The sequence below is a fragment of the Bos indicus x Bos taurus genome, chromosome 2 (assembly GCF_003369695.1).
Source record: "Bos indicus x Bos taurus breed Angus x Brahman F1 hybrid chromosome 2, Bos_hybrid_MaternalHap_v2.0, whole genome shotgun sequence".
Lineage (NCBI taxonomy): Eukaryota > Metazoa > Chordata > Mammalia > Artiodactyla > Bovidae > Bos > Bos indicus x Bos taurus.
In genome coordinates, this window is record NC_040077.1 from 119,763,243 (window position 1) to 119,790,265 (window position 27,023).

Here is a 27,023-nt window from a genome sequence, read left to right on the forward strand (position 1 = left end):
TTTGAAAAATTTCAAATATACATGAAAGTGCAGAAAATAGCACAATAAATCCACCATCCCTATCTCCTAGATTTAACAACCGTCTTTTCTTTGCTAAAGCATTTTAAAGCAAACCATAGACATCACGTCATTTCATGCATACATATTTTCATATGTGGCTCTAAAAAATTTGGACATTTCCTTATATAACCACAATGCCATTGGCACACCTAATAGTTAATATTAGTGCCGCGGTGTCATTTAAAACCTAGTTCATAATTTCATTTCCCAGATTGTCTCCAATTGAGAGACAATCCACTCCAATCCACAGGGGAATCAAAACAAGTTACCTACATAACATTTGGGTTTTGTGACTTTGAATATCTGATAATAAGTTCCTTTTTAAGAGTTAAGAAGCAAACACTACCTGAAATACGAAGAAAGAAATGTGAAGACAGTAGGCCAGCAATCATATTTCTGTGAAAGTGGGAACTTGCATGGGGGAAAAAAAATGAATGGAAAAAGACCAGAAGGAAATAAAATAGAATGCCAGTAATGGTTGTGTTTGGGTAGCAAGGCTATGAGTAACTTTTTCTACTTTTTTGTATTTTCTAGTGTTTTTCGAAAATATGTATTACTTCCATATTTTTATAAATGTTTATTTTTGCAAAAGTTTAACTAAACAGAAAAATAAAAGCCTGAAAGTTAGAGGAAAACTAACTTGAGTCAACAGAAAAGAACTTTGAATCTGAACTAAGCCTGCCAGGGTCAGACCCAAGAAATAAAAAGCTTCCTGATCTAACAAGCTTCTAAAATATGAGGGTCATAAAAGAAGCACTCGGAAGAGGTAGACTCTGAAAACTTGGTTGGTCTGTAGGTTTTCTGTCGGAGGCAGTGTCTGGTGACCAAGCCTTCTGGCACGAGGGGCTGGAGAGCAGGTGTGAAGGAGGCACAGGGTCCAGGAAGGGATGCCGGGCCTCTGGCAAACCCAGTCAAAGAGGAAGTGTGAGGCTTTGGACCTGGGACAGTCATGGAGCAAGACTCACTAACCATACTCCTTATGCTGTAGTCAAACATCCTACTCAGAACAAGAGGCCACACGGTGGGTTGACCTGATCAGTTAGTCCTGGAGTGTAGTGACAGTAAGTGTCTTCCTGCTCACAGTCAAGATACATGAGAGTTCAGATCCCAAACTCATGTCCAGGAGCTAGTGCTTGTTCAGATCCCAAACTCGTGTCCAGGAGCTAGTGTTTGTTGAAGACACTGGCAAAGGAGAGCCTGAGTTGGTGGGGTTGTTGTTCAGTCACTCAGTCATGTCCATCTCTTTGCGACCCCATGGACTGTAGCACGCCAGGCTTCCCTATCCTTCACCATCTCCCAGAGCTTGCCCAAACTCATGAGTTGGTAGGGAGGGGTGGGAAAAAAGATGGGGTGGTTCAGGGGGCCAAAGAGAACTTCCCAGGTGGTGCTAGTGGTAAAGAACCTGCTTGCCAGTGAATCCATAAGAGACATGGATTCAGTCCCTGGGTTGGGAAAATCCCCTAGAGGAGGGCATGGCAACCCACCCCAGTATTCTTGCCTGGAGAATCCCATGGACCAAGGAGCCTGATGAGCAATGGTCCATAGAGTCTGAAAGAGTCAGACATGACTGAAGCGGCTTAGTACAGGGTGTCAGAGAAGGCTGGTAAGGAGGAAAGCAGCACGCATCAAGAACCCAGTAAGCCTGAGACTTGGTTAGTACACAGTGGTGGCTTCTCATAGTGCAAGGGCTTGGACTTCAAAGGAGCTGGGGCACGGCCAGCAGCATCAGGCATGGCTGCCAGTCTCCCCTGGAGCTGAAGTGGAGAAAGGTTTTGTTTTTTTCCTTCATCTACTGGAATGCCTTACTTTGTAGAGCTATAGAAAGCCTATTCTAACTGTTTTTAAACACCCAGTAGATTTTTTTAAGTATCTACTAGGAAACCTTGGTGTCATATATGTTAATAGTTTCCTTAAGCCAGTGTTCAGGTTTTTAGAATGAAAAACTCTGAAAGATCTGGTTTTTGGCGTGTTTCTCACATATTGGTGGTAAGAGTGTTGTCCTCTGATCTAGATAGCTCTGATTCTATGTTTTCCTAAGGGAAACACACCCAACTGAACCTTGTGCTTTGGAAGTCCAGCTCTGGACCCATGAAATCCTCTCCGACCATGTCAGTGCAATCTCATATCTGGTTACCTCCAGCACGTCTGTCTCACTGGGCACCAAGCTCCTGCAAAACAGAGACCATGTCCACAGGCCCTGGCTCATCAGAGGTGTCTCAATTTGAAGTCACCTTTGGGAAATAAACACCAATGTTACACTTTAAAGAAGGTCACAGACAATGAATCTAACTTGATACCTAAGTCCTAAAGCCTGGGAACCCTAAAATCTCAGGTCAGAGGTCAGAATAATAAAGGAAGAGTCTCGCAGTTACAGTAGCAATTCACAGCCTGTGTGTCCTGGCTGTGCTGTCTGGCTCAGGCAGAACGCAAGCATGTACTCCAGGGGGAGCCCAGTTCAGCCCCAGTCCATGGTGCACCTCTTTCAGCCACTTCTGTAGCCCCCAGCCCCAGTCATTGTTGACTCCGGTCATCTTCTGACCCCTCACCTCCTGGCCAGCAGTGAGTCACCTCAGCTTTGTCTCCAGCACCTCCTCTTCCTCACCACTGTCAGCACTGACGACTGCCTCCAAGCTGCCACCCTCCTCCACCTGGACTCCAGGGGCCTCCCAGCTGTCCCCCGACCTTCGGCTCCTACCCCACTTCATCTTCTCCCTACACATCGGTCCGAGGGAGTCTTCTAAATCAGAAATCAGGTCTCATCTCTCTGTCCTTTTTAATGAGCCTCCAGTCTCTCATTCGGAATAAAATCTAGGAAACCTTTAAAGTGGGAATTTTTTTCCTATTCTTTTTTTTCCTCTGTCTTCTCTGCTAGAAATGCATGGATTCCAGAGAGTTCTTGGGACTCGAGTCTTTCCTCGTTCCTGGACCATCTTTACTCACGTGGGAAGAGTGGCTTTTAGGGTGTGGCTGAGCTTTCCGCTGTGTGGCAGCTCCCCAGCCCACCTTCCGGGACCTGACCTCAGCGGGGGTCAGCCCTTCTCAGCCGCCACCTTAGAACACCCTGCAGGTCATTGGCCACTCCTCGTGGCTCTGGGGAAGTGTTTCCAGTCCCCACCTAACACCTCTTTCTGAACAGCAGACATTGTAGGGGCACTGTGGGATGTGCCAGTCCAGGCTGCCTTTTTTCAGCTGGACCTTCAGTGCTGCTTAGAGGGATCCTTTTATTTGTTGCTTATGTATTTGTTTCAAGCCCTTATTCTTGGACATCCTCGCAGTCCAGTGGTTAAGATGGTGCTCCCAGCTCAGGAGCACGGGTTCTATCACTGGTTGGGGAGGATCTCACATGCTGTGTATGGTGGCAAAAAAAAAAAAAACCAAAAAACGAATAACTTTGCAGTTAATAATAAAGATAAATAAGTGTGAAATGGTATTAAAAAAAACTTTATTCTTGGTTCTGGCTTCCAACTTTGCTTCCATTCCTCTCTACTTCGAGACCAATGATTCCCCCAGGTGACTTTCAGTTTTCCTTCTGGGAAACCAGAGAGATCAGCCAGCTGGGTCTGCTGAAGTTCCTCCCTTCGGAGTCATCCTTCCCGTCTCGTGATGCAGAAAAAAACACTCCTGCTCCAACCAGAGGGTAAGCCCTCCGTCCTCAGATCTGAAATGGCATCAGCATCCCTCTGAACCACTCAGATCTTCACTGTCTAGCCCACCTCACCCCTGCCACATCCCGGCAGTTCTAAGTGATAACAGCTCTACCTTTGCCAAGCGTCTCTCATCAGTTCTTCCTTTCCTATCGCCACAGTCACTGTCCCTACTCACCATCCTCCCTGGTTGACAAAGGCTGTTTATGGCCTCTTCCTTCCATTTCCCCGGTGGTGTTAGGTGACTTTTAGAAGCTGAATCTGGTCCCATTACACTACTACTTAGTATCCTCTTACAGTGGGACAGTGGGTTATGATTATCCACGAAAGTCTGTAATCTCCAGAGCATGACCAGCGCAGACCTCCACCAGCCCCTTCTCGAATTGCGTGGCCATCCTTCAGCCCCTCAACCTCTGCTGACCGGTTCATTTGGCCTCATACAGAATTGTTCTACTACTGAGACTTTGCATATGCTTTTTCCACTTCCTAGAGTGTCCTTCCCTTCATCCCTACTAACATGAATCCTACTTATCCTATGAGACTCAGCTAAAATGTCACATCTTCCATGAAAGTGTTATTATTCCTTCCTTCATTCATTTAGTAAATACTCATTGAAGATTTGCTATGTTGAGACACTATACAAGGTGTTGAAGATATAGGAATTAAATATGCACCAAAATAGAAACAGTAGTTAATTCCCAATGGTGGATTCATAGGAGATTTTTTTTTCCTTCTCCTTTTCCCACATATATATATTTTCTTAAGTTTTCTGCAGTGAATTGATATTGTCATTGTAGTAAAAATAAGATTTTGGGGGGTTTTTTTCCTGTTTTTTTTTTTTTTTTAAGTGAGGCAGGGGGAGATATTGGAGTATGTTTGTAGGCTGCATAGGGAGGCGAATCAGAGATGTTGCTGATGAAGAAAGAAGGAACAAAGCTTTGGAACCATGAAGGAAGGGGCTTCCCTGGTGGCTTAGACCTACAGTACAGGAACCATGAAGGAAGGGGCTTCCCTGGTGGCTTAGACCTACAGTACAGGAGACCCAGGTTCGATCCCTGGGTCGAGAAGATCCCCTGGAGAAGGAAATAGCAACTCACTCCAGTATTCTTGCCTGGAAAATTCCATGGACAGAGGAGCCTGATGAAAGAAGTGGGAATTTCAGGACCTAAACTCCAGGAGGGGAGATTAGCTCCCACTAGGAGGATGAGGACCACAGACTTCCCTAGCGCAGAGAAGGTGCAGCGTGGGGTCCCTGCTGAAATCTGGAAAGGAGGCAGGTTGGCCTTTCTGAGGATGTGCGTAGATGGGAAGAGCCCCGCCCTCCCTGTCAGAGCCCATTTTCCCACCTCGCTGCCCCTACAGCACCTGTCAGTGCCATTTGTATGCAGATCTATCATCCGACCGGACCTTAACATCATGCTTAATTTTTTTAAATCTCTTCTCCTCATATATAGCACAGGGTCAAAAGCCCAAAAATGCTTAAAAATTACTTCATAAAGTGAATTGCATATCCATTTTCCGGGACTTCCCTGGTGGCTCAGTGGTAAAGAATTCACCTGCCAAGCAGGAGACATGACTTTGAACCCTGGATCAGGAAGGTCCCCTGGAGGAGGAAATGGCAACCCAGTCCAGTATTCTTGTCTGGAAAATTCCATGGATAGAGGAACCTGGAGGGCTACAGTTGATGGGGTCACAAAGAGCTGGACACTAGTTAGCGACTAAAACAACAACATACCCATTTACACAGTTCTGTTTAGCCTGCTTTATTAGAATGGTGTTTCCTTGGTAAGGCGTTTTTATCGCAGCAGCCTTTTCAGCACCCTGAGCTGTATCCTGGGGTTGAGGAGGGTCTGACACAGCTGCCCGAGTGTCTTCCCCCTACTGCCTTCCCTGCTCACCTTGCTGCTAACACACCAGCTGCCACCCATGGAAATGCTATAGAACTTGAAAAATAAAACTATGATCCTCCCGGGTCATCTTGTGTCTGCAGCAAGCCCACAGAGCCAAGCACAAGCACAGGACTGTGTGACTGGGGGCTGCAGGTCATGATAAAGAAACAGTGCTGGGTTTTATGTCTCCTCTTAGGACACTTCAGTGCAAATCTTGCCCAATCAACTCCCAGTGAGAGACCATAGCTCCCGAGGCTGATTCTGAAAATAATAGAAAAGTTCCCTGAATTTTAATTTTTAGTCCTCAGCAGAGCAGGGCACAGTCGCTTTATTTCAGACCTATAGAGACAGCCGGGGCAGAGGAGCCTTTGGAAGAGCTCGGTTGTGTCCTTTGTGTCCTGGTTTGCTAACGAAGATAGCAGGCAATTAGGGGCTGACCTGAAGTGAGGTCACTTCAAGGGAACAGCAGACCTGAGCACAGATTTTGCTATGAATCCTTGAGTTTAAAGTAAAAATTCAAAATATTTTCAAGACATAACAAGACGTGTATCATTCATAGGATTGTTGTTGCTGTTGTTCAGTCACTAAGTCGTGTCCGATTCTTTTGCAGACAAAAAAAATTTTTTTTTAATCAGCCTTTCCTGCATTTTGAGGTTACTAATCATGAAGTTGATTTAAAGTTAAGGACTTGGGCTCTGAGGTTAATAAACAATGTGTTGCTATGCTGCCTGCCTTTAAAAGAAGGATGGACCTCGTTTTTGGCGAGATGACTTCGTTTGGTCTTTTTGGAAGGTTGGGACTGAATTATCCTCACTGGCTTTAGAAATCTGTGATTCTGTTTTTCCTGCATCTTTCTGAACCCAATCCTTAGAAGCTTCCTCCATGGCTCTCCTGTGCTTTCCTCCCTCTCCCCCACCTGCAGCTTCCTTCCCACAGCCCTCAGGCCTCCCAACCAGTCCACCACCTCCAAAGATTCCTCCTGCCCCCGCAACCTGCCTCTCAACTGTCTGCAGTAAAGGGAACACTTTTCAAAGACTTCCCTGGCTTCCCTGGTGTTTCAGATAGTAAAGAATCTGCCTGCAGTACTGGAAACCCAGGTTCAATCCCTGGGTCGGGAAGATCCCCTGAAGAAGGGAAGAGCAACCCACTCCAGTATTCTTGCCTTGGAGAATCCCATGGACAGAGGAGCCTGGCGGATTCCTTGGCATTGCAAAGAGTCAGATGCGACTGGGCGACTAACACTTTCCAAAGACTGCCCAGTCGGGGTCCCTCATCCTGTGTCACAGGAATGGAATTCTCGTCTCTTGACCATATCCTGCCTTCAGACTCTTGTGCCATTCTAAGGTTTACAAGGCAGACAGTTGAGGGAGTTGCCTTATTTCTTTCATCTTTGGATTTGAAGTTTAGACCTTTAGGTCAAAATGCTGGAGGGGAGTAAAATTTGGCATTCCAGAATATCTTTTGAGCTTCTCCTCATAGCTCAGTTGATAAAGAATCCGCTTGCAATGCAGGAGACCCCTATTCAATTCCTGGGTCGGAAAGATCCACTGGAGAAGGGAGGAATAGGCTGCCCACTCCAGTATTCTTGGGCTTCCCTTGTGGCTCAGCTGGTTAAGAATCTGCCTACAATGTGGGAGACCTGGGTTCAATCCCTGGAGAAGGGAACTTGCTACCCACTCCAGTATTCTGGCTTGGAGAATTCCATGGACTGTATAGTCCATGGGGTCACAAAGAATCAGACACGACTGAGTGACTTTCACTTTGACTTTCAGGATGTCTCTTGGGCATGTGGATTGTTTCAAGCTGAAAACAATCAGGATCCAAAAGACTCAGGAAGAAACTCTGACTTTACCTTCACTGTCTAAAGAATGTAGATAGATGACCTGCTTCTAAAAGGGAGAGAGCTATCATCACAGATAACTCTAGGATGGACTAGGTATGGTAGACAGGAGGAACCTTTCAAAATCTGTTTTGTTTTTTTAATTCCTGTGTGTGTCCCATTGTCTCTGCCCAGTCCGTACGTTGTAAACATTTGTTTATCAAACATTTGCTTTTCCACCTTCATGTGAATTTCCTTCCTCCCCTTCTAAGTCCTGAATCACTAGCCCAACATTCTCTTTTGTCATTAGCTGAAGATGGTATTTAAAGTGAAGCTTTCAGCCATTTTAGTGAGTTACTCAGCTTTCCTGAGTCTCTCCCATGTTTTGTTTTATTTTCTCCTGTTAATCTATCTCATGACAGTTTAATTCTTAGACCAGAAAAACCTGGAAAGGTAGGAAAAAATTTCTTCCTTCCCAACAATAGGAGTAGGCCTGATTATAGTCTGAGGGGCAACAGACTAGGCTGGCAGCAAGTGAGCTCAAACTGTAGATGAGAACACAGTTGACGCCATACAAGTTACTCTTCCAGAAAATTCTTGTACATACACTGCCTTATAAACTAACATTAGCAAACACATGGCCCTCTGGTACCCATGCTCCCTCCTCAGCTTCCGAAAACCGGGTTTGCCTCTTGATGGGTGTCGAGCCAAAAGACACCACTAATCCAGGGTGGGAGAAGGAAGGATTTATTACTTGCAGCAAGTAGGAATAACATGGGGGATCTTTCCCAAAGCAGTGTCTCCCCAGATAGCAAAATTGGGGACGTTTTAAGTTAGGATGCATGCAGGCTCCTAAAGGGGCTTCAGCCAAGGAGGGTTCAGCATAGAATTGGGGCAGAAGTTGGCAGAGTCCATATGATAGTTGATTGAAGTCACAGGCATCAGAAAAGGTCAACATCATCATTCATAGGTTCCAGTTAACCTGGTAGTTGAGCATTGTTAAGGGTGGTTGAATTCTGCAAAACAGCTTCAGGCTAATCTTTACCATTGGAACAGAACTAGGAGTCTTTACAACTGATGTATCATCTCCAATCTGGTGAAGTTAGCTCCCTGGCCTGGTAATAGCTATTTGTTTTTACCTTCTTTTGTTCCCTTAAAATCAACTACTGAGACCCATTCTTCTGCAAGAGCAAGCACTGTGGCCAGGCTCAGATCATCGAATGGCTTAGGGCTGAAGTGGTTTCTCTTATTTAAGAAAGTCGTGTCTGGCTCGCTACCTCCAGGGACCCCTACCCAATCTACTTACACAGCACCCCCAACACTGAGATATTTCACTCTTCTTTCTTGAGGGGCACAGAGCCAAAGGTCATTCTTCTGTAACTACTTCCTGCTGAGAATGAGCATTGCCATCTCCCTAGTTAGAGGAGTGAAGCTCTCTCTGCTACAGCTAGAGAAGTTTGGGGGTCCACAGAGTAGTGGCTGGATGTACATAGCATTATTCTAGCAGGTGTAGGTGAGGCACAGCAGGAGAGGCAGTTAACAGCAGCTTTGCAGCTTCACTGGCAGAGCCTTGTGCCAAGAGCCCCCTGACCCAAACTGTTATCTCTAAACTGGGAAGAGGATCCTTCAGAGGAGATTTAATTTTTTTTTCATATACATCATGAGGTTTGTCACATTAGAAACTCATCAGGTATAAAACCTAGCATTCAGTATGTCTTATAAGTTCCTCCTTGAACAGCTGTTAAAATATCAAGGGCCGCGCAGTTCTAGAGGATGACTTTTTGTATCATAGAAACTTCTGAGTTCATCAGATTGACAGCCTGATTACTATCATTGTAAGTATCGTTCTTACTGAGTTCAGTTCAGTTCAGTCACTCAGTCGTGTCTGACCCTTTGCGATCCCATGAATCGCAGCACACCAGGCCTCCCTGTCCATCACCATCTCACGGAGTTCACTCAGACTCACGTCCATCAAGTCAGTGATGCCATCCAGCCATCTCATCCTCTGTCGTCCCCTTCTCCTCCTGCCCCCAATCCCTCCCAGCATCAGAGTCTTTTCCAATGAGTCAACTCTTCGCATGAGGTGGCGGAAGTACTGGAGTTTCAGCTTTAGCATCATTCCTTCCAAAGAAATCCCAGGGCTGATCTCCTTTAGAATGGACTGGATGGATCTCCTTGCAGTCCAAGGGACTCCCAAGAGTCTTCTCCAACACCACAGTTCAAAAGCATCAATTCTTCGGCGCTCAGCTTTCTTCACAGTCCAACTCTCATATCCATACATGACCACAGGAAAAACCATAGCCTTGACTAGACGGACCTTTGTTGGCAAAGCAATGTCTCTGCTTTTCAATATGCTGTCTAGGTTGGTCATAACTTTCTTCCAAGGAGTAAGCATCTTTTAATTTCATGGCTGCAGTCACCATCTGCAGTGATTTTGGAGCCCCGTGTGCGTGAATGATGATGTCCTCTAGTTTTTTTTTTTTTTTAATGCATTTTTTTTCCTTAATAGCAAAAGCAGATACACATTCAAGAGGCCATTAAACAGGCCACTTCGGTCACTATAAACTTTAAGGTAAATCATGTATTAGCTGGAATGGCTTCCCAATACCTAACTCAGTTCATGAAAATTTATTTTATCATTTTTCCTTTTGATTACAAATCCCTTGGTAGGTCAGATTTGTCCCTCAGTGCCAGGGTGATTGCTGCCTGGCATCCATCATGTCCTTTGGTGCCACGCCTCCTTTTTGTTTATAAATAGTGGCCGAGTTGTCCCTCTTGGGGGACAACTCATCAGATACAGTGAACAAGCTCAGTTCAGTTCAGTTCAGTTCAGTCGCTCAGTCGTGTCCGACTTTTCGTGACCCCATGAATCACAGCACGCCAGGCCTCCCTGTCCATCACCAACTCCCAGAGTTCACTCAGACTCACGTCCATTGAGTCAGTGATGCCATCCAGCCATCTCATCCTCTGTCATCCCCTTCTCCTCTTGCCCCCAATCCCTCCCAGCATCAGAGTCTTTTCCAATGAGTCAGCTCTTTGCATGAGGTGGCCAAAGTACTGGAGTTTCAGCTTTAGCATCATTCCTTCCAAAGAAATCCCAGGGCTGATCTCCTTCAGAATGGACTGGTTGGATCTCCTTGCAGTCCAAGGGACTCTCAAGAGTCTTCTCCAACACCACAGTTCAAAAGCATCCATTCCGAGGTATGTTAATAGGGAAACATTTTATAAGCTATATGTTGTATCAGTTATACTGAATTGTCACACAGACATCATACATGTGCTTTTAGCAGTAGACTTAAAGCAAGCAATGATATTTGTTGTTATATGTCACACAGTAGTTATACTCTGTGACAGTTTCACTGGATAATTTTCTTTAGTTTTGTTGTGCGTGCACTAGTTAAGAGTACTTGATAAGGCTGCTGGGAATCTAGTCTTCCATTTTTAGAGGAATCAGGTAGAGACAAAAGATTAATGTCTCAATCCTACCCTCAAAGGTATAATTTACTAAGTTGGTGTAGGTTATAATTAGCTTAAGGGGAAAGGTATCTTTATATCTGGAAAACAGATTAAAAGCCAACGATATTTCTTTGGGAAAGATCCCCAGTGATCTCCTTACTTGCCGCAAGTAATAACTCCTTCCTTCTCCTGTCCTTTGGCTTGGTTGCATCTTTTGGCCAACATCCACCCAGAGGCAAACCCAGCTTTTGGGTAACAGGCCCAGCCGGGCCACAGCGCGAGAGGACACAGCTAGGTCTAAATGTGGCTGACAGTGTCTCCATATTGTCACTTACTCTTTGATCCTACCATGGTCTTCTCTGTTCTTTAGGAAGGGACCTGTGCCTCACTCTGTCACCACTGGCCTGGCCAAGAGTGGGCCCAGCAGAGGATACCCCTGCTTGCTCCTCATGAGCCACCGCCCTCACTGCCTCTGCCCTCTGCAGTCACCAGCACCTCCCCATCACAGACATATTGCCAGCGGCCTTTCCTCACTGTCTTTGAGTACTGCCTTTTTCTGCCCAGTTTCTTTTTGGATATGTTTCTCTTGGTACCTTTGACTTTTTTCACCCCTGGGCCCTCCCTACCCCAGGGGGGTTGCCTCGTGTTCACAGTAAGAAGAAGCAGAAATCCATGCACCCCCCTACCCCTGATCATCACAGCAGCCTGGTTTTGTTCCAATCAGGAAAATGTTTCTTTCTTCCTATTATGTTTTGTTTTTATTGAATTATAGTTGATTTACAATGTTTTATTTTCTGGTGTATAGCAAAGTGGTTCAGCTATATATATATATATATGAATATATGTATTCTTTTTCATCATAGGTTATTACAAAATATTGAATATAGTTTCCTGTGCTATATAGTAGGACCTTGTTATTTATCTGTTTTATGTACAGTAGTCTGTATCTGCTAATCTTGAACTCCCATCCCTCCCCTGCTTTCCCCTTTGGTAACCACAGATTTGTTTTCTGTGTCTGTGAGTCTGTTTTGTAAAGAAGTTCATTTTTCTGATATTGTTTTTTGAACCAAATAGTTTATATACAGAAGCCCAAAGCTGTAGTGGAAGTGATTTTGTATCTAATTAAAATTAAAATTACAAATTAACCCCATTAGCAGTTTTTTGAACCAAATATTTCTTAATGAGACACTGACTTTTTTTAGAAGATTAAAATTTTAAATACATTTGAATGGAAATTAATAGTTTTCAAATGATATGGTTTCCTCACGACTTTGTATCTATTAAATAGAAAGTCAATATTGTATTTTCTTTACTTCACTGTCTGTCTCTTTTGTGACCTTTAGCAAGATATAATAAAAAATAACACTTGATTTTGAGTCTTAGGTCTTTAGCACAGATCTGATCCTGGCCACCACTTAGGAGTTAGCATGACTTCACAAATCCCCAACCTCTTCTCTCAATGTAAAAGGGGCCAAATAACATACTTCAGGTGTGTTGGACTTCCTAGGTGGCAAAGAACCTGCCTGCCAATGCAAGAGATATAAGACATGCAGGTTAGAGTCAGCAAGATCCCCTGAGGAGGGCATGGCAACCCACTCCAGTATTCTTGCCTGGAGAATCCCATGTACAGAGAAGCCTGGTGGGATACAGTCCATGGGGTCACAGAGAGTCAGCCATGACTGGAGGGATTTAGCATGCACGCACATCCAGGTGTGTTAGAGAGATTTGAGACGGTTGGAGGTGTGAGAGCTCTGCCACTGAGCAGAGCCAGGTGGTCCGTGGTGTCAAGCCACTTCCTGTCCTACCTGGTACCAGAAAGTAGGTCTTGAGGTAGACAATATTTTCTCCTTTCTAACTAGGTTTTTTTTTCCCCCACGAGCCGGATACCTTCAGTGGATATTGGCACGTTGTTTAATCCAACATCCTAAATAGCAGTGTCCTAGAGTGTATGCAGGAAGCTTGCCGCCTGCAGAAAGAGAGTGACCCAAATCCTGTGATGAAATGAATGGCAGAGGAAGGCCATGATTCTTCCCTGAAGGGTTCTGTTTACGAAGCTCCTTGTGGCTTTTTTGCTTTTTCCATGAAAAACTCTTTGTCTTTTTGTCTTCTGCCACTGGCCCTGGTTACAAACAGGGCGTTGATGTGAATCCAGTTTCCAAATTGGAAATTAATGAGGTGTCCCATCCAGAGAGGCCTTCCTCCCGTTCTGTAGGGCGCGCTGGCCCTGGGAACCGATGCCCCCGCCCAGCCAGGTCTCTGCTTTCCTGTTGACCTTCGCTGGGTGAGGGGGCCATGGGCATCCTTGCCGCTTCACCACAATCTGGTTTCTTGGCCTGAGAGTTTTTTTAGTCCGTGTGTCAGGTGTGACTTTCAGAATCAATGGGTTGTTTTTAAGCTGCCTGACCGTCTCTGGGCCAGGAAGTTCTTACTGGCTCTTCAGAGCTCCTACTTCAGCCCTTCGTATGTTCAAAAAGAAGGTGCAGATTTTCTGGAACGGAGGCATTAAGGGAGGGGCGGCCCAAGTAAGGTGACAGAGTTGTGGGAAGCTTCTCATCAGGGCTGAGTCCCAGGTTTGCTGGTGTTCAAGTTCTCATTGACAGATAAGGAGACAAACCGAAGGGGCAGTGGGACCAGTGAGGAAGAAGAGGCAGACTGAGCAGTGCCACCCTTGTGAGTGGCTAGCGAGTTTTGATCAGGAGTGGGGGATTTCAGGTTTTGCCAAGTTACAGTGAACATGTTTTAAGAACTCCTCGGGATTCAAAGTGGCCCCTGGTCAGGGCCCAGCACTACAGAAGAGGGTTCAGAGGGAGCCACTGAGCTGTTTAGACCCAGGATACATAGACATTGGGGTGGCAGAGTATCTAGGAACCTCATGGAACTTACTGCAAAAGTTTGTCCATAAATACTTCAAGGGAGAGGGTCTGGACCTGTCACTAGCTTTTTAAAGTAGTTCTTGACTCACCAGTTTGTGTGAAAATGGATGCCCAGTCACGGTGATCCGAGTCTCCCCACCCTGTGTGCAGTGGTGACCCCTGGTACATATGTAGGACTTTCCTGTGTCTTCTAGGAAAAGGGGACAAAACCCCCAAGAGGCCAGATACCCTCTGACCCGGATGCCTGAGGGAGTGTGTGAAAAAAAGAGCAGTGGAACCGAATGAAAAGGGACATTTCCCCAAGCTAAAGACAGACTGTCCAGCAAAATGTTGACACACGGAAGGAGGAGGATTGACTGACTGGGTTTGGAATGAGTTGTAGAAAAGGAAACAAGCTGAGTCTCCAGGGGAAATCTTTGAGACCACAAGAATGAAGAGGTCGTGGCCCCGTCATCCTAGAGGAGGTTGGAGCAGCTCCACGAGTGGGAAGTTTTCAGGAAATATGGCTGTGACGGAGGGACAAGCATGGGCTGACCTTGAAAGGGGCTCTTCTGGGGACCTGCACACACTGCTTCCCCTAGGACTGCTGGGCAGTTGCTCTAATTGCCCTTACAATTTCTTCTGCATTCAGTGCATGCGCGCATGTGCGCACACACACACACACACACACACACACACACACAGTCCCTGGAATTGCCTCTACAATTTCTCCTGCGTTCAGCACATACACACACACATCTCCTGAGAGCCAAAGTCAGGACCCGCTTGCCACAGCAGAAGAGTCATCAGCATAATATTTTGAGTTGCTTGTATTTTGAGATGAGAGTAGTTTTTAAAATAATTCAGAAAGTATATTTTGAGGGTTTCCTTTTTTTTTTTAAGAACATTAAAGTCTGATATTCTAGATCAAGACTCTTCATAATAAGGCTCTTTGCACCAAACCAAAGAAAAACGTGAGTGGTTTCTATTGTTCACTTCCCCGTGCTTAATGGTTGCCATTATAAAGAGTAGTGGTTCTTCCTTCAAGGAAGGAGAGGGTGTCAGAGTGGTCTCTCTAGCTCTTCAGGTAGGAGCTGTGTGCCCTCGAATTCTCATGGTATGGACAGCTGTGGGCCGGGCCCTCCCTGTTCCCCACCGGGGAAAACCTAATAACCCTTCAGACAGGTGTTTTCAGGAAGCCTTGTCTCTGGAGTTGCGACCGGAATGGTTTAGCTGGTAAAGGGGGAAGGGGGCGGGGGGGTGCTCAAGTAAAAAAAAAAATAAAAGCTGGTACTCGTCCCTCCTCGTTTCCTCAGTCTCTGTAGAATGTGTACAGATGAATGGTTGCATGAAAGAAAAAGCTGAAGGAAAAAAAAAATTCTCCCTCACAATCCGTCCATCTCTGCAGATCCTCGCTGAATGGTTTGGCCGCACCATCATCCGCTCCTGCACCAAACTGAGCTACGAGCACGCGCAGAGCATGATTGAAAGCCCGACCAGGAGAATCCCGGAGAGGGAGCTGCCTGCCATCTCCCCCGAGCACACGTGTGACGAGGTGCACCGGGCTGTCTTGAACCTCCACGGAGTCGCGAAGGAGTTACGCCGACAGCGGTTTGCAGACGGCGCACTGCGTCTGGATCAGGTCAGTCGCTTCCTCTTTTCAACGCCGCCTACAGACCTGACTTCCGCCAAAGCCACGTGTGTGCGAGAATTAGCATAGCAGCCCTGGGGCTTGCCCCTCTGTCCTTTCCTCCGTCTCTGCCTTCAGATAATGGCCTCTGAGGCAGGCGGGAACCGCCTCCCTCGCGACTCTGCAGACACCCGGGGCCTCATGACGTGAGCCTGCTGGTCCTGTGGCAGAAGCCTCTTCCCTCAGCTCAACTCTGGCATTCCCTGAAGTTTGCCCACCCTCTTGTTTATTTCTCTTTCCACAATCCCTCCCTGAATGAACCCCTGTATTCTTATTTTAACTTCTTCGTGTCCAACTCTCTGTGACCCCATGGACTGTAGCCCACCAGGCTCCTCTGTCCATGGACAAGAGTACTGGAAGTGGGTAGCCATTCTCTTCACCAGGGACTCTTCCCGACCCAGGGATCGAACCAGGGTCTTCCGCGTCTCCTGTTTTGCAGGTGGATTCTTAACCGCTGAGCCACCAGGGAAGCTCATTTCTTATTTGAGCTATCAGTTATATGCTGAGGACACCAACATTAGTTTCTCCATCCCTGCCCTCCTTCCCCAGGCCCTACATCTGCCACCGGAAACTCCTCACCTGGCGCTCGCTGTCCCTTCTGCCTGACACAGTGACCAATACCCACAGGGAGCTGCACATGTGGACTGTATTCCCTTCCACCTCGGCTCCCTCCAGGGGAGCTGTGTGTTTCAATGGTCAGCCTTCTTTACCCCCATCCTGGCTATGCCGGTTGTACATGTTGTAATTACTCACTGTAACTGAATATTAGATACACTGATCAAATAAGAACATTTTTTAAAGCTGCCGTTCCTGTGAAAACTAAGTTAAATTGTTTGCAAACACTTGATGAAGATAAATCTTCAGAAATTGTGCTGTTTGGGTGTGATGACTATAAAAAGGAGGGGGGAAATCAAAATTCACGAGGAACTTTGTACTCAGATTGCATTATAGATATCTAAGCTCTCTCTTAATGAAACAAAAATGATAAATTATAGGCAATGAAGTATGCATAGTTTATCAGAAAAAAAGTATGTAAAAATCCGACTAGCATAGTCTTTTGTAAAAGTGAGGGTGAATTGAAGTGAAGTTGCTGTCGTGTCCAACTCTTTGTGACCCCATGGACTGTAGCCTACCAGGCTCCTCGTCCATGGGATTTTCCAGGCAAGAGTACTGAAGTGGGTTGCCATTCCTTTTCCAGAGGATCTTCCTGACCCAGGGATCAAACCCAGGTCTCCCACATTGTAGGCAGATGCTTTACCGTCTGAACCACCAGGGAAATCCTAAAAGTGAGTGGATGTGCATTTATATAAATTTGTTGTTATTGTTCAGTCACTTAGTCATGTCCGACTCTTTGTGATCCTATGGACTGCAGCACGCCAGGCCTCCGAGTCCATCACCATCTCCCGGAGCTTGCTCAAATTCATGTCCATTGAGTCAGTGATGCCATCCAACCATCTCATCCTCCTTCGTCCTCTTCTCCTCCTGTCTTCAATCTTTCCCAGCATCAGGGCTTTTTCCAATGAATTGGCTCTTTAAATCAGGTGGCCAAAGTACTGAAGCTTCAGTTTCAGCATCAGCCTTCCAGTGAATATTCAGGGTTGATTTCCTTTAGGATTGATTGGTTTGATCTCCTTCCTGTCCAAGGGACTCTCAAGCATATTTTCTAGCACCACAGTTCAAAAGCATTATATAAATTAAGTTAAACAAATGTTTAGTTATGTATGATTCCCCTCCTCAGCCAGCTTCTGGAAAAGCTAACCCACCACCACTTCAAGCACATCAAGTGAGAGAGTTCCGTTACACCATTTTAGAGACCCTTCCCCATCAGATCATTATAAAATTGGATTAATTAAATATGTTAAATACTCTAAATACTGTAAAAGACCATCAGTGATCTCAACTTGCATTAGGAGGTGTCAGTGTAGAAGAATGATCACAGTTTCAGATTGCTGCTGATCTGTTGGCATGTCTTAGAGTGAGAATTTTATTGCTGAAAATAACTTTTTTTTTTTCAATTATTTTTATTGGAGAATAGTTGATTTACAGTGTTGTGTTAGTTTCTCCTGTTCAGCAAAGTGAATCAATTATACATATACATATATCCACTCTTTTAGATTCTGTTCTCATATTGTCATTACAGAGTATTGAGTAGAACTTCCTGTGCTATACAGTAGGTCGTTATTAGTTATCTGTTTCATATATAATAGTGTGTATATGTCAATCCCAATGAAAATAATTTGAGGTACTTGTTTCATCAGCCCTCTCAACTTGTAGATTAGAAGCTGAAGTCCTCAAAGGTTAAATGAATTTCTTAATATGCAAGCAATCCAGATAGCCAACTCTTCTTTCACTTTTCTTCCATTTACACCATGCTGACTTGAGAGAAAGAAGTTTCCCTTCCAAGTGAGAAGAAAACCCTGAAGTCCTAATTAGGTTCCAGGTAATTAAGGTTTGAAAATAATGGAATTGCATCCTTGGGGCTGATTCCTTGGCTCCAGCTCAGTGGGTAAAGAACCCACCTGCCAGTGCAGGAGACGCAGGAGAGGCAGGTTCAATCCCTGGGTCGGGAAGATCCCCTGGAGGGGGAAATGGCAACCCACTCCAATACTCTTGCTGGGACAATCCCATGGTCAGAGGAGTCTGGTGGGCTACAGTCCATAAGGTCGCAAAGAGGAGGATGCAACTAGACTTATGGCACACCAGAAAACAAGTTTGTGGACCACAGCTTTGGAAGAAGGGGCACATTGGTCTCCTGCGGCAGGTTCCTGGCAAGATCGTTGATTAATCAGCCAGACAGCCCATCCAGCAGTCCCTGCGTTTGTTCCCCTTTGCCTGCTGCCTGCATCTGCCCTCACAAAAATCCATTTTTCCCCAGTGCCTTCAGCACAGCCTGCTGTTTGGAGTTGCCCTCTGATGCTTTGTGTGCCCCAGTTCACTGTGTCCACATTTTTGGTGACAGGTCTAAAAAAATATGTCCTTCTAGCCTCCTGTAAGAGGAGACAACATCTGTGTCCTGCTGCATGGCCTTGAATGCAGAACAAACCTGCTAAGCCAGAAATTTCCCCTTTCCAAGACATGTGTTTACCCTGATGATCTCCAGAATGAGTGAGGTGGAGGACGCCAGCATGGGGCCTGTTTGTTGAGTCGAGGGGAGACTGGTTCAGAGGTCACAGTAACTACACAAACACAGAGCAACTTGATCACCGGGTGACTGCAGGCAGCAGCTTAGTCCAGAGCTGCCTGGCCCACATGTGAGACAGTGTATTCCCCGAGTTACAGGCTGCCTGGGCTGGCTCCTGTCCCCTGGGACCCTGGGACCACCTGCCTGCAGTCCTGTGCACTTACCCAGTGTACGCTCAAGTATTAGCAAGTTCTGTGTGACCTGTGGTGTGAGACACACTGGGAAGCACTGCCTTTGGGTCGGATTGCTGAGAGGTCCTAGCTCAGGAAAGTGACACTCCGATGTTTCTCTGCCCCAAAGGTCAGGTCAGGTGCCAAGTGTGTTCTATTTGCTTTTTGGTTGGTTGAGTTGAAAAATATCCCCTTTTCTGCTGCCATGTTAAATCTAGAATTTAACACAGATACTTGTGTTATTTATTTATGACAAGTGCTCAGTTGCTAAGTTGTGTCTGACTCTTTGTGACCCCATACGCTGGAGCCTGCCAGGCTCCTCTGTCCATGGAACTTTCCAGGCAAGAATACTGGAATGGGTAGCCATTTCCTTCTCCAGGGGATCTTCCTGACGCAGGGATCAAACTCGCATCTCCTCCATTAGCAGGCAGATTCTTTACCACTGAGCCACCAGGGAACACACACCACTCTTGTTTCTTAAAAAGTGTTCAGTTTTGGTGGCCTGCTCCCTCCTAGGGGTAAAAGTGACCCTGCCTGACTCCAAAGTGATAGGATGACAAGGCCTCAACACCTTTTGGAGTTGTGGCCTGAGCCATTTCCTTTAGAAAGGTTGGCAAGGGAGGGTAGTGGGGTGCCAAATAGAGCCCCCAAACAAAGACATCTTAGGGAGTACTGACTGTTTTCAGGAAACTACAGCTTTCTGGTGCTTTTCCTTCAGCCTGCCCGTCCTCAGTCAGGTGAGAGTGCTTAGAGGCCACCCTGTGTGAGGGCTTCTAGAGAAGCAAGCATGACTGCAGGAGGGAAACAGCACCGCGTCCGGAGTCCCTGCAGGCAGGCAGGGCATGTGAACAGCTCCTGCTGAGCCGCTGACTTTCTGGGTTTAGAGAAAGTTGTAGTGAAGAAAGTTTGATGTTTCCATCTTCTTAACTTTGGAGGCAAAGTCGTCCAAACTAATGGAACCTTTACTAAATTCTCAGCTGCATCTTATGTGGATCCCACATAGTACAGTTTTGAAGCCCAAACTTAAAGCAGTTTCTTTGAGTGGACTTGATTATAAAGATCAACTTGGTGGAAACAGTTTTTAAATGCCTTGGGACCCAGGCTGCTGTAGAAGGTATCATGGATGACCTTGACCCTGCCCAGCCTTTAAGGCAGGCTCTGCAGACTTCCTGTAGGGAAGCAGTTTAGGGAAAGAGCAAGTTAGCCAAGACGGCATGGTCAGACTCTCTTGCCTCACAGACTCTTGCTCTTGCCCCACGTTTTGTAAATAATGGTTCCGTAATAGCTGACATCGCTTATAGCACTGCACGTGTGTCACGAGTTACTCACTTGGCCACCGGCTACTTTTGTTCTGTAAGCATATATAAGCTCCACCTGGAAAGCCCTTGTGGTTAGGTTAGGTTATGTTCTGTCTGCAGTTCCTACGGCTCCTTAAGTCTTCTTCCAACCTCTTAGCTCATGCCTTGCCTACCTTGGGTTCAGCAAACAGTGCACACAGTGAGATACAGCATGGCAACCAGATAGAAACTCTTGTTGTCATTCAGTCACTCAGTCGTGTCTGACTCTGCATCCCCACGGACTGGCAGCACACCAGGCTTCCCTGTCTCCACTCTCTCCTGAAGTTTCCTCAAGTTCATGTCCACTGAGTCAGTGATGCTATCTAACCGTCTCATCCTCTGTCACCCCCTTCTCCTCCTGCTCTCAATCTTCCCAGCATCAGGATCTTTTCCAATGAATTGGCTTTTCACATCAGGTGGCCAAAGTATTGGAGCTTCAGCATCAGTCCTGATTTAGGCTTTGTGGGCAAAAACAAGACCAGGAGCTGACTGTGGCTCAGATCATGAACTCCTTATTGCCAAATTCAGACTTAAATTGAAGAAAGTAGGGAAAACCACTAGACTATTCAGGTATGACCTAAATCAAATCCCTTATGATTATACAGTGAAAGTGAGAAATAGATTTAAGGGCCTAGATCTGATAGAGTGCCTGATGAACTATGGTCGGAGGTTCGTGACATTGTACAGGAGACAGGGATCAAGACCATCCCCATGGAAAAGAAATGCAAAAAAGCAAAATGGCTGTCTGGGGAGGCCTTACAAATAGCTGTGAAAAGAAGAGAAGCGAAAAGCAAAGGAGAAAAGGAAAAACATACCCATCTGAATGCAGAGTTCCACAGAATAGCAAGGAGAGATAAGAAAGCCTTCCTCAGAGATCAATGCAAAGAAATAGAGGAAAACAACAGAATGGGAAAGACTAGAGATCTCTTCAAGAATATTAGAGATACCAAGGGAACATTTCATGCAAAGATAGGCTCAATAAAGGACAGAAATGGTATGGACCTAACAGAAGCAGAAGATATTAAGAAGAGGTGGCAAGAATACACAGAAGAACTGTAAAAAAAGATCTTCACGACCAAGATAATCACGATAGTGTGATCACTCACCTAGAGCCAGACATCCTGGAATGTGAAGTCAAGTGGGCCTTAGAAAGCATCACTATGAACAAAGCTAGTGGAGGTGATGGAATTCCAGTTGAGCTATTTCCAATCCTGAAAGATGATGCTGTGAAAGTGCTGCACTCAATATGGCAGCAAATTTGGAAAACTCAGCAGTGGCCACAGGACTGGAAAAGGTCAGTTTTCGTTCCAATCCCAAAGAAAGGCAATGCCAAAGAATGCTCAAAGTACCACACAATTGCACTCATCTCACACGCTAGTAAAGTAATGCTCAAAATTCTCCAAGCCAGGCTTCAGCAATACGAGAACCATGAACTTCCTGATGTTCAAGCTGCTTTTAGAAAAGGCAGAGGAACCAGAGATCAAATTGCCAACATCCGCTGGATCATGGAAAAAGCAAGAGAGTTCCAGAAAAACATCCATTTCTGCTTTATTGACTATGCCAAAGCCTTTGACTGTGTGGGTCACAATAAACTGTGGAAAAGTCTGAAAGAGATGGGAATACCAGACCACCTGATCTGCCTCTTGAGAAATTTGTATGCAGGTCAGGAAGCAACGGTTAGAACTGGACATGGAACAACAGACTGGTTCCAAATAGGGAAAGGAGTACGTCAAGGCTGTATATTGTCAAGCTGTTTATTTAACTTATATGCAGAGTACATCATGAGAAACACTGGACTGGAAGAAGCACAAGCTGGAATCAAGATTGCTGGGAGAAATATCAATAACCTCAGATATGCAGATGACACCACCCTTATGGCAGAAAGTGAAGAGGAACTAAAAAGCCTCTTGATGAAAGTGAAAGAGGAGAGTGAAAAAATTGGCTTAAAGCTCAACATTCAGAAAACAAAGATCATGGCATCCGGTCCCATCACTTCATGGCAACTAGATGGGGAAACAGTGTCAGACTTTATTGTTTTGGGCTCCAAAATCACTGCAGATGGTGACTGCAGCCATGAAATTAAAAGACACTTACTCCTTGGAAGGAAAGTTATGACCAACCTAGATAGCATATTCAAAAGCAGAGACATTACTTTGCCAACAAAGGTCCATCTAGTCAAGGCTATGGTTTTTCCTGTGGTCATGTATGGATGTGAGTTGGACTGTGAAGAAGGCTGAGCACCGAAGAATTGATGCTTTTGAACTGTGGTGCTGGAGAAGACTCTTGGGAGTCCCTTGGACTGCAAGGAGATCCAACCAGTCCATTCTGAAGGAGATCAGCCCTGGGATTTCTTTGGAAGGAATGATGCTAAATCTGAAACTCCAGTACTTTGGCCACCTCATGCGAAGAGTTGACTCATTGGAAAGACTCTGATGCTGGGAGGGATTGGGGGCAGGAGGAGAAGGGGATGACAGAGGATGAGATGGCTGGATGGCATCACTGACTCGATGGATGTGAGTTTGAGTGAACTCCAGGAGTTGGTGATAGACAGGGAGGCTTGGCGTGCTGTGATTTATGGGGTCGCAAAGAGTCAGACACGACTGAGCGACTGAACTGAACTGGGCCATCTGGTCTCTGTCTCAGCTACTCAGCCCTGCTGCCATGGTGTGAAAACAGCCAGGGACAAACAAACAGATGAGCAGAGCTGTGTTCCAATACAGCTATAAGGACACTAAGAAGTTTGGATTTCATATAATTTTCATGTCAAAACATAGTATTCTTCCTTTGATTATTTCTGAATCATTTAAAAATGTAAAAACCATTCCTAGCTCATGAGCCATGCAGAAAGTAGGTGGTAGGCCAGAGTTGACCTCTGGTCCATAATATGCTGAGCCCTGCCTAAATGAGATCCAGCTCTCTCCTCAGTCAGCTTTCAGCAGCACGTCACCACTGCACTGGGAAACTGGGCTGGGTCCTGGAGAGCGCTTGTGCTAAGTTACCTCTCGGGATGGTTCCATGCAATTAAGCAAATTATTCCTTTGATTAGTACCATGCTTGGCAGGTCCAGTTGGAGGCCTAAAGGAACGGATCTGTGTAGCCCCAGTCCCCTTACCCTGTTTTCAGTCGGGTAGCTTTCATTAGCCTGAAGCAGAAAGAGCAGTGGTTCTTAATTTCCCACCTCTGCAAGCTTGGCAGCCTCTCACAGTCAGATCTCATCCCACCCACCCCGCCTTCCTGAGCCCATGTGCAGAGACGCTGGCTCCACCGTCTGGTAGGGTGTGCTGAAGTGGCAACTGTCAGAGTGAAGCTTGACTCTGAGCAAGCTCAGTGGCGTTTCTTCCCCAACCCTACCCCTGCTGCTGTATGCAGCAGTGTATTTTGTTGAATTATGCATTTAAAACTACCGTTAAGCATGTTTCTGTTCCTTCTCTGTAATATGGTTGTTCTTAAGAAATGAGCATTCCAGCTTTCTGCTGTTTAATTTTTGTACAGTGTGATAATACGTTCCAGAAAAGGAGAAGGAAATGGCAACCCACTCCAGTGTTCTTGCCTGGAGAATCCTGGGGATGGGGAGCCTGGTGGGCTGCCGTCTATGGGGTCGCACAGGGTCAGACACGACTGAAGCGACTTAGCAGCAGCAGCAAGGAGGATGGAAAATTCAAAGACGCTTGCCCCTTGGAAGGAAATCTATGACAAACCTGCTGCTGCTGCTGCTAAGTCGCTTCAGTCGTGTCCGACCCTGTGCGACCCCATAGATGGCAGCCCATCAGGCTCCACCGTCCCTGACATTCTCCAGGCAAGAACACTGGAGTGGGTTGCCATTTATTTCTCCAATTCAGGAAAGTGAAAAGTGAAAGTAAAGTCACTCAGTCCTGTCCGACTCCTAGTGACCCCACGGACTGCAGCCTACCAGGCTCCTCCGTCCATGGGATTTTCCAGGCAAGAGTACTGGAGTGGGGTGCCATTGCCTTCTCCTGACAAACCTAGACAATATATTAAAAAGCAGAGACATCACATTGCCAACAAAAGTCCATCTAGTCAAAGCTATAGTTTTTCCAGTAGTGATGTACGGGTGTGAGAGTTGGACCATAAAGAAAGCTGAGTGCCATAGAATTGATGCTTTTGAACTGTGGTGTTGGAGAAGAATCTTGAGAGTCCCTTGGACAACAAGGAGATCAAACCAGTCAGCCCTAAAGGAAATCAGCCCTGAGTATTCACTGGAAAAACTGATGCAGAAGCTTTGATACTTTGGCCACCCGATGCAAAGAGCCCACTTATTGGAAAATACCCTGATGCTGGGAAAGATTGAAGAGAGAAGGAGAAGGAGGCAGCAGAGGATGAGATGGTTAGAAGCATCCTGACTCAATGGAAGTGAATAAAAGCCAACTGCGGGAGATAGTGGAGGCTAGGGGAACCTGCAGCCAATGGGATCGTGAAGAGTCACACACGACGTAGCAGCTGAGCAACAACAAGGAGGATAGACATGACCATCCTGCCTGGCTCTTCCTGTCTTGTTCCTTATGTCCTCACTTACACACAAGAGACAGCTGTTGATCAGGCGGCTGGATGTGTTGGGAGCCTTGGTCTGTATTTTCTTAGTCACAGGGTCCTCTATTCAGCCTGTCTTCAGGAAATGTTTACTAAGTACAGAAAGCAGGTATGTGGTGGGTGCTGGAAACGAACAGTCCCCGTTCTCAAGTTTTCCGTGCAGTGCAGGAACCAGCAGACCACACAGTAAAGGCACGGTGCAGAGCCGTCCCAGGGGGCATGAGACCGCATGCGAGAGGACGGGCCCCGTCTCGGGATCCAGGATGACGTCCCAGCAGGGATGGTGTGCACAACAAGACTTTAAAAAGCTTGAGGGGCGAGCCAGGCTCTGGATGCAAGGGGGGTGCGTTTCAGGCAAACTGCTATTGCAGGCATGGAAGAGGTGCGAGACGGCACCTTTGGACAGCGTCCAATTGTTCCAGATCGTGGAGTGTGATGAGAGAGGACAGCTATGGGAGAGGGCAGGGGCCAGGCTCGAATTCTGCAGGAGTGGGCATGGGAGCCGTGGGACCATTTCAGACACAGAAGGGACATGAACGGAACTGTGTTCTAGAAGAGCTTACTGGCTGCCTCATGGAGAGTAGACTGAAAGAGAAGAAATAAAAAAGAAAGCTTATATTTCAGGAGAGGAATGATGAGGGCTAGACCTGAGATTGAGAATGTGGGGAGGTAGAAAATTACAGATCGAGAGAGGAAGGAAGATTGGCAAGCCTTGACAAATTGGCAAGCCTTGTCCTAATTAGATGTGGAAGGAAGGGGCGCGGGTGCTGAGGGAGGAGACGTGTTTTGTTTTGTTTTTTGGCTCTGCTGCATCTTCTTTGCTATCGAGGCTTTTCTCTAGTTGCGATGAGAGCTGGGGCTGCTTTTCTATCAGAGCGCAGGCTCTAGGGCATGTGGGCTCAGAAGTTGTGTGATTCCCAGGCTCCAGAGCACAGGCTCAGTAGTTGTGGTGCACAGGCCTAGTTGCTCTGAGGCATGTGGAATCTTCCCAGACCAGGGATTGAACCTGTGTCTCCTATACTGGCAGGCAGATTCTTTACTACTGAGCCACCAGGGAAGTCCAAGGGAGGAGAGTTGAATCAGGGACTCAGGCTTCAGGTTCGGGCACGTGCATTGATGCAGTACTACAACTGACAAGGACGTACCTTAGATTAGGAGAGCTGAGAAGTACCTGAGTACCTTTGGAGAGGAGAGTTGAGTTTGAGGGGCCACCTGGAGACAGAACAGGTCGAGATGTGGAATAAGCATGTGGGCATAGAGGTCTGGAGGTCGGTCGGTCGATCGGTCGGGCTCACCTAGAGGTAGCCATATGGGAGCCATGTCATCTCTGCCACCATAAGAATCGCTACCCTTCTCTTTCGGGTAGTGATAAACAGCACAGTAGGCTTCTACTAGAAGTTCAGGGTTCTGGTTGAATGTGGACAAGCCATGGAGATCGTTCTAGAACCAGGGAGGCTTGAAGAGTATTTATCACCCTGTCAGATTTCCCCCTCTTTTTTCCATTTACCAGCTTCATGATAATCATATAAGCAGGATTTTCATTTCCATGTGTACATCTCATTTATAAGTAAATCCACAGCCCAGGGTCTGTGCTCTCTTGAGAGGCTCCGGGAGTGAGGTTGGGGAGGGAATAGCCTCGGGCTCCAGCTCTCGGGGGGCATGGGGCACAGGACTTCCCAGTCAGAGGGTGTTGCAGTCCTTCCTTTGAGGGAGAGAGTGACTTAGCGATCACACTTTAATTTCATGTGGAATCAGGGAAAACAGTCCACATTTATGCATCCCAAGGCATGGATGAGACTTGAAAACTTGACCTGGTTGTATATAAACAACACTAATTACACCCACTTGTGTGAGCTGATCACTGTTTATGTCTTGTTAGCATACACATAAAAACTAACGCATATCATTAAGTGTTGGAGTAGGTCTGCTGAGCAGCTTGTTATTATAACCCTAAACTTTCATGTGCTCACCCTCCCTTTAGGCATGTCACATAGTCATTTACTCATAATTTTCAAAAATTAGAAGGAATGCAGGGAGTAGTATTCTGGAAGTTGTTAAAAATACAGACTCAGACATGATTTCTAGCCCTCACTGGACAGATGTTTCTTGGGCTCCTATTGTGTTACAACTACCGCTTCTAGTCCTACAAAGGAGCCTGAGGGCTGTGGAAGACAAACTTTCTTCTACCCTAGAGGTGTTTAGTGAATTTGTGAAGAGCTGAATTTGTGAAGAGCTCTGCACTTACAAGAATCTTCAGCAAGATAAAAGCAAGGGCGTAGTAAGTTGACTTCCCTGGTAGCTCAGTTGGTAAAGAATCTGCCTGCAGTGCAGGAGAACCTGGTTCAATTCCTGGGTTGGGAAGATCTGCTGGAGAGGG

At 46.2% G+C, this 27,023-nt stretch overlaps 1 protein-coding gene across 4 annotated transcripts in view; it reads left to right on the forward strand.

The window, feature by feature from the left end:
- The window catches only part of DIS3L2 (DIS3 like 3'-5' exoribonuclease 2), a 357,289-nt gene that overhangs the window by 254,377 nt on the left and 75,889 nt on the right, over positions 1-27,023 (forward strand). For 3 of the 4 annotated variants that reach the window (XM_027516355.1, XM_027516373.1, XM_027516364.1), the window contains exon 13: positions 15,129-15,362. In XM_027516355.1, the coding sequence (XP_027372156.1) occupies positions 15,129-15,362 (234 nt within the window). Of the gene's footprint in view, positions 1-11,238; positions 11,660-15,128; positions 15,363-27,023 lie in introns of those variants that run through there. The other variant, XM_027516383.1, reaches the window with a different exon arrangement.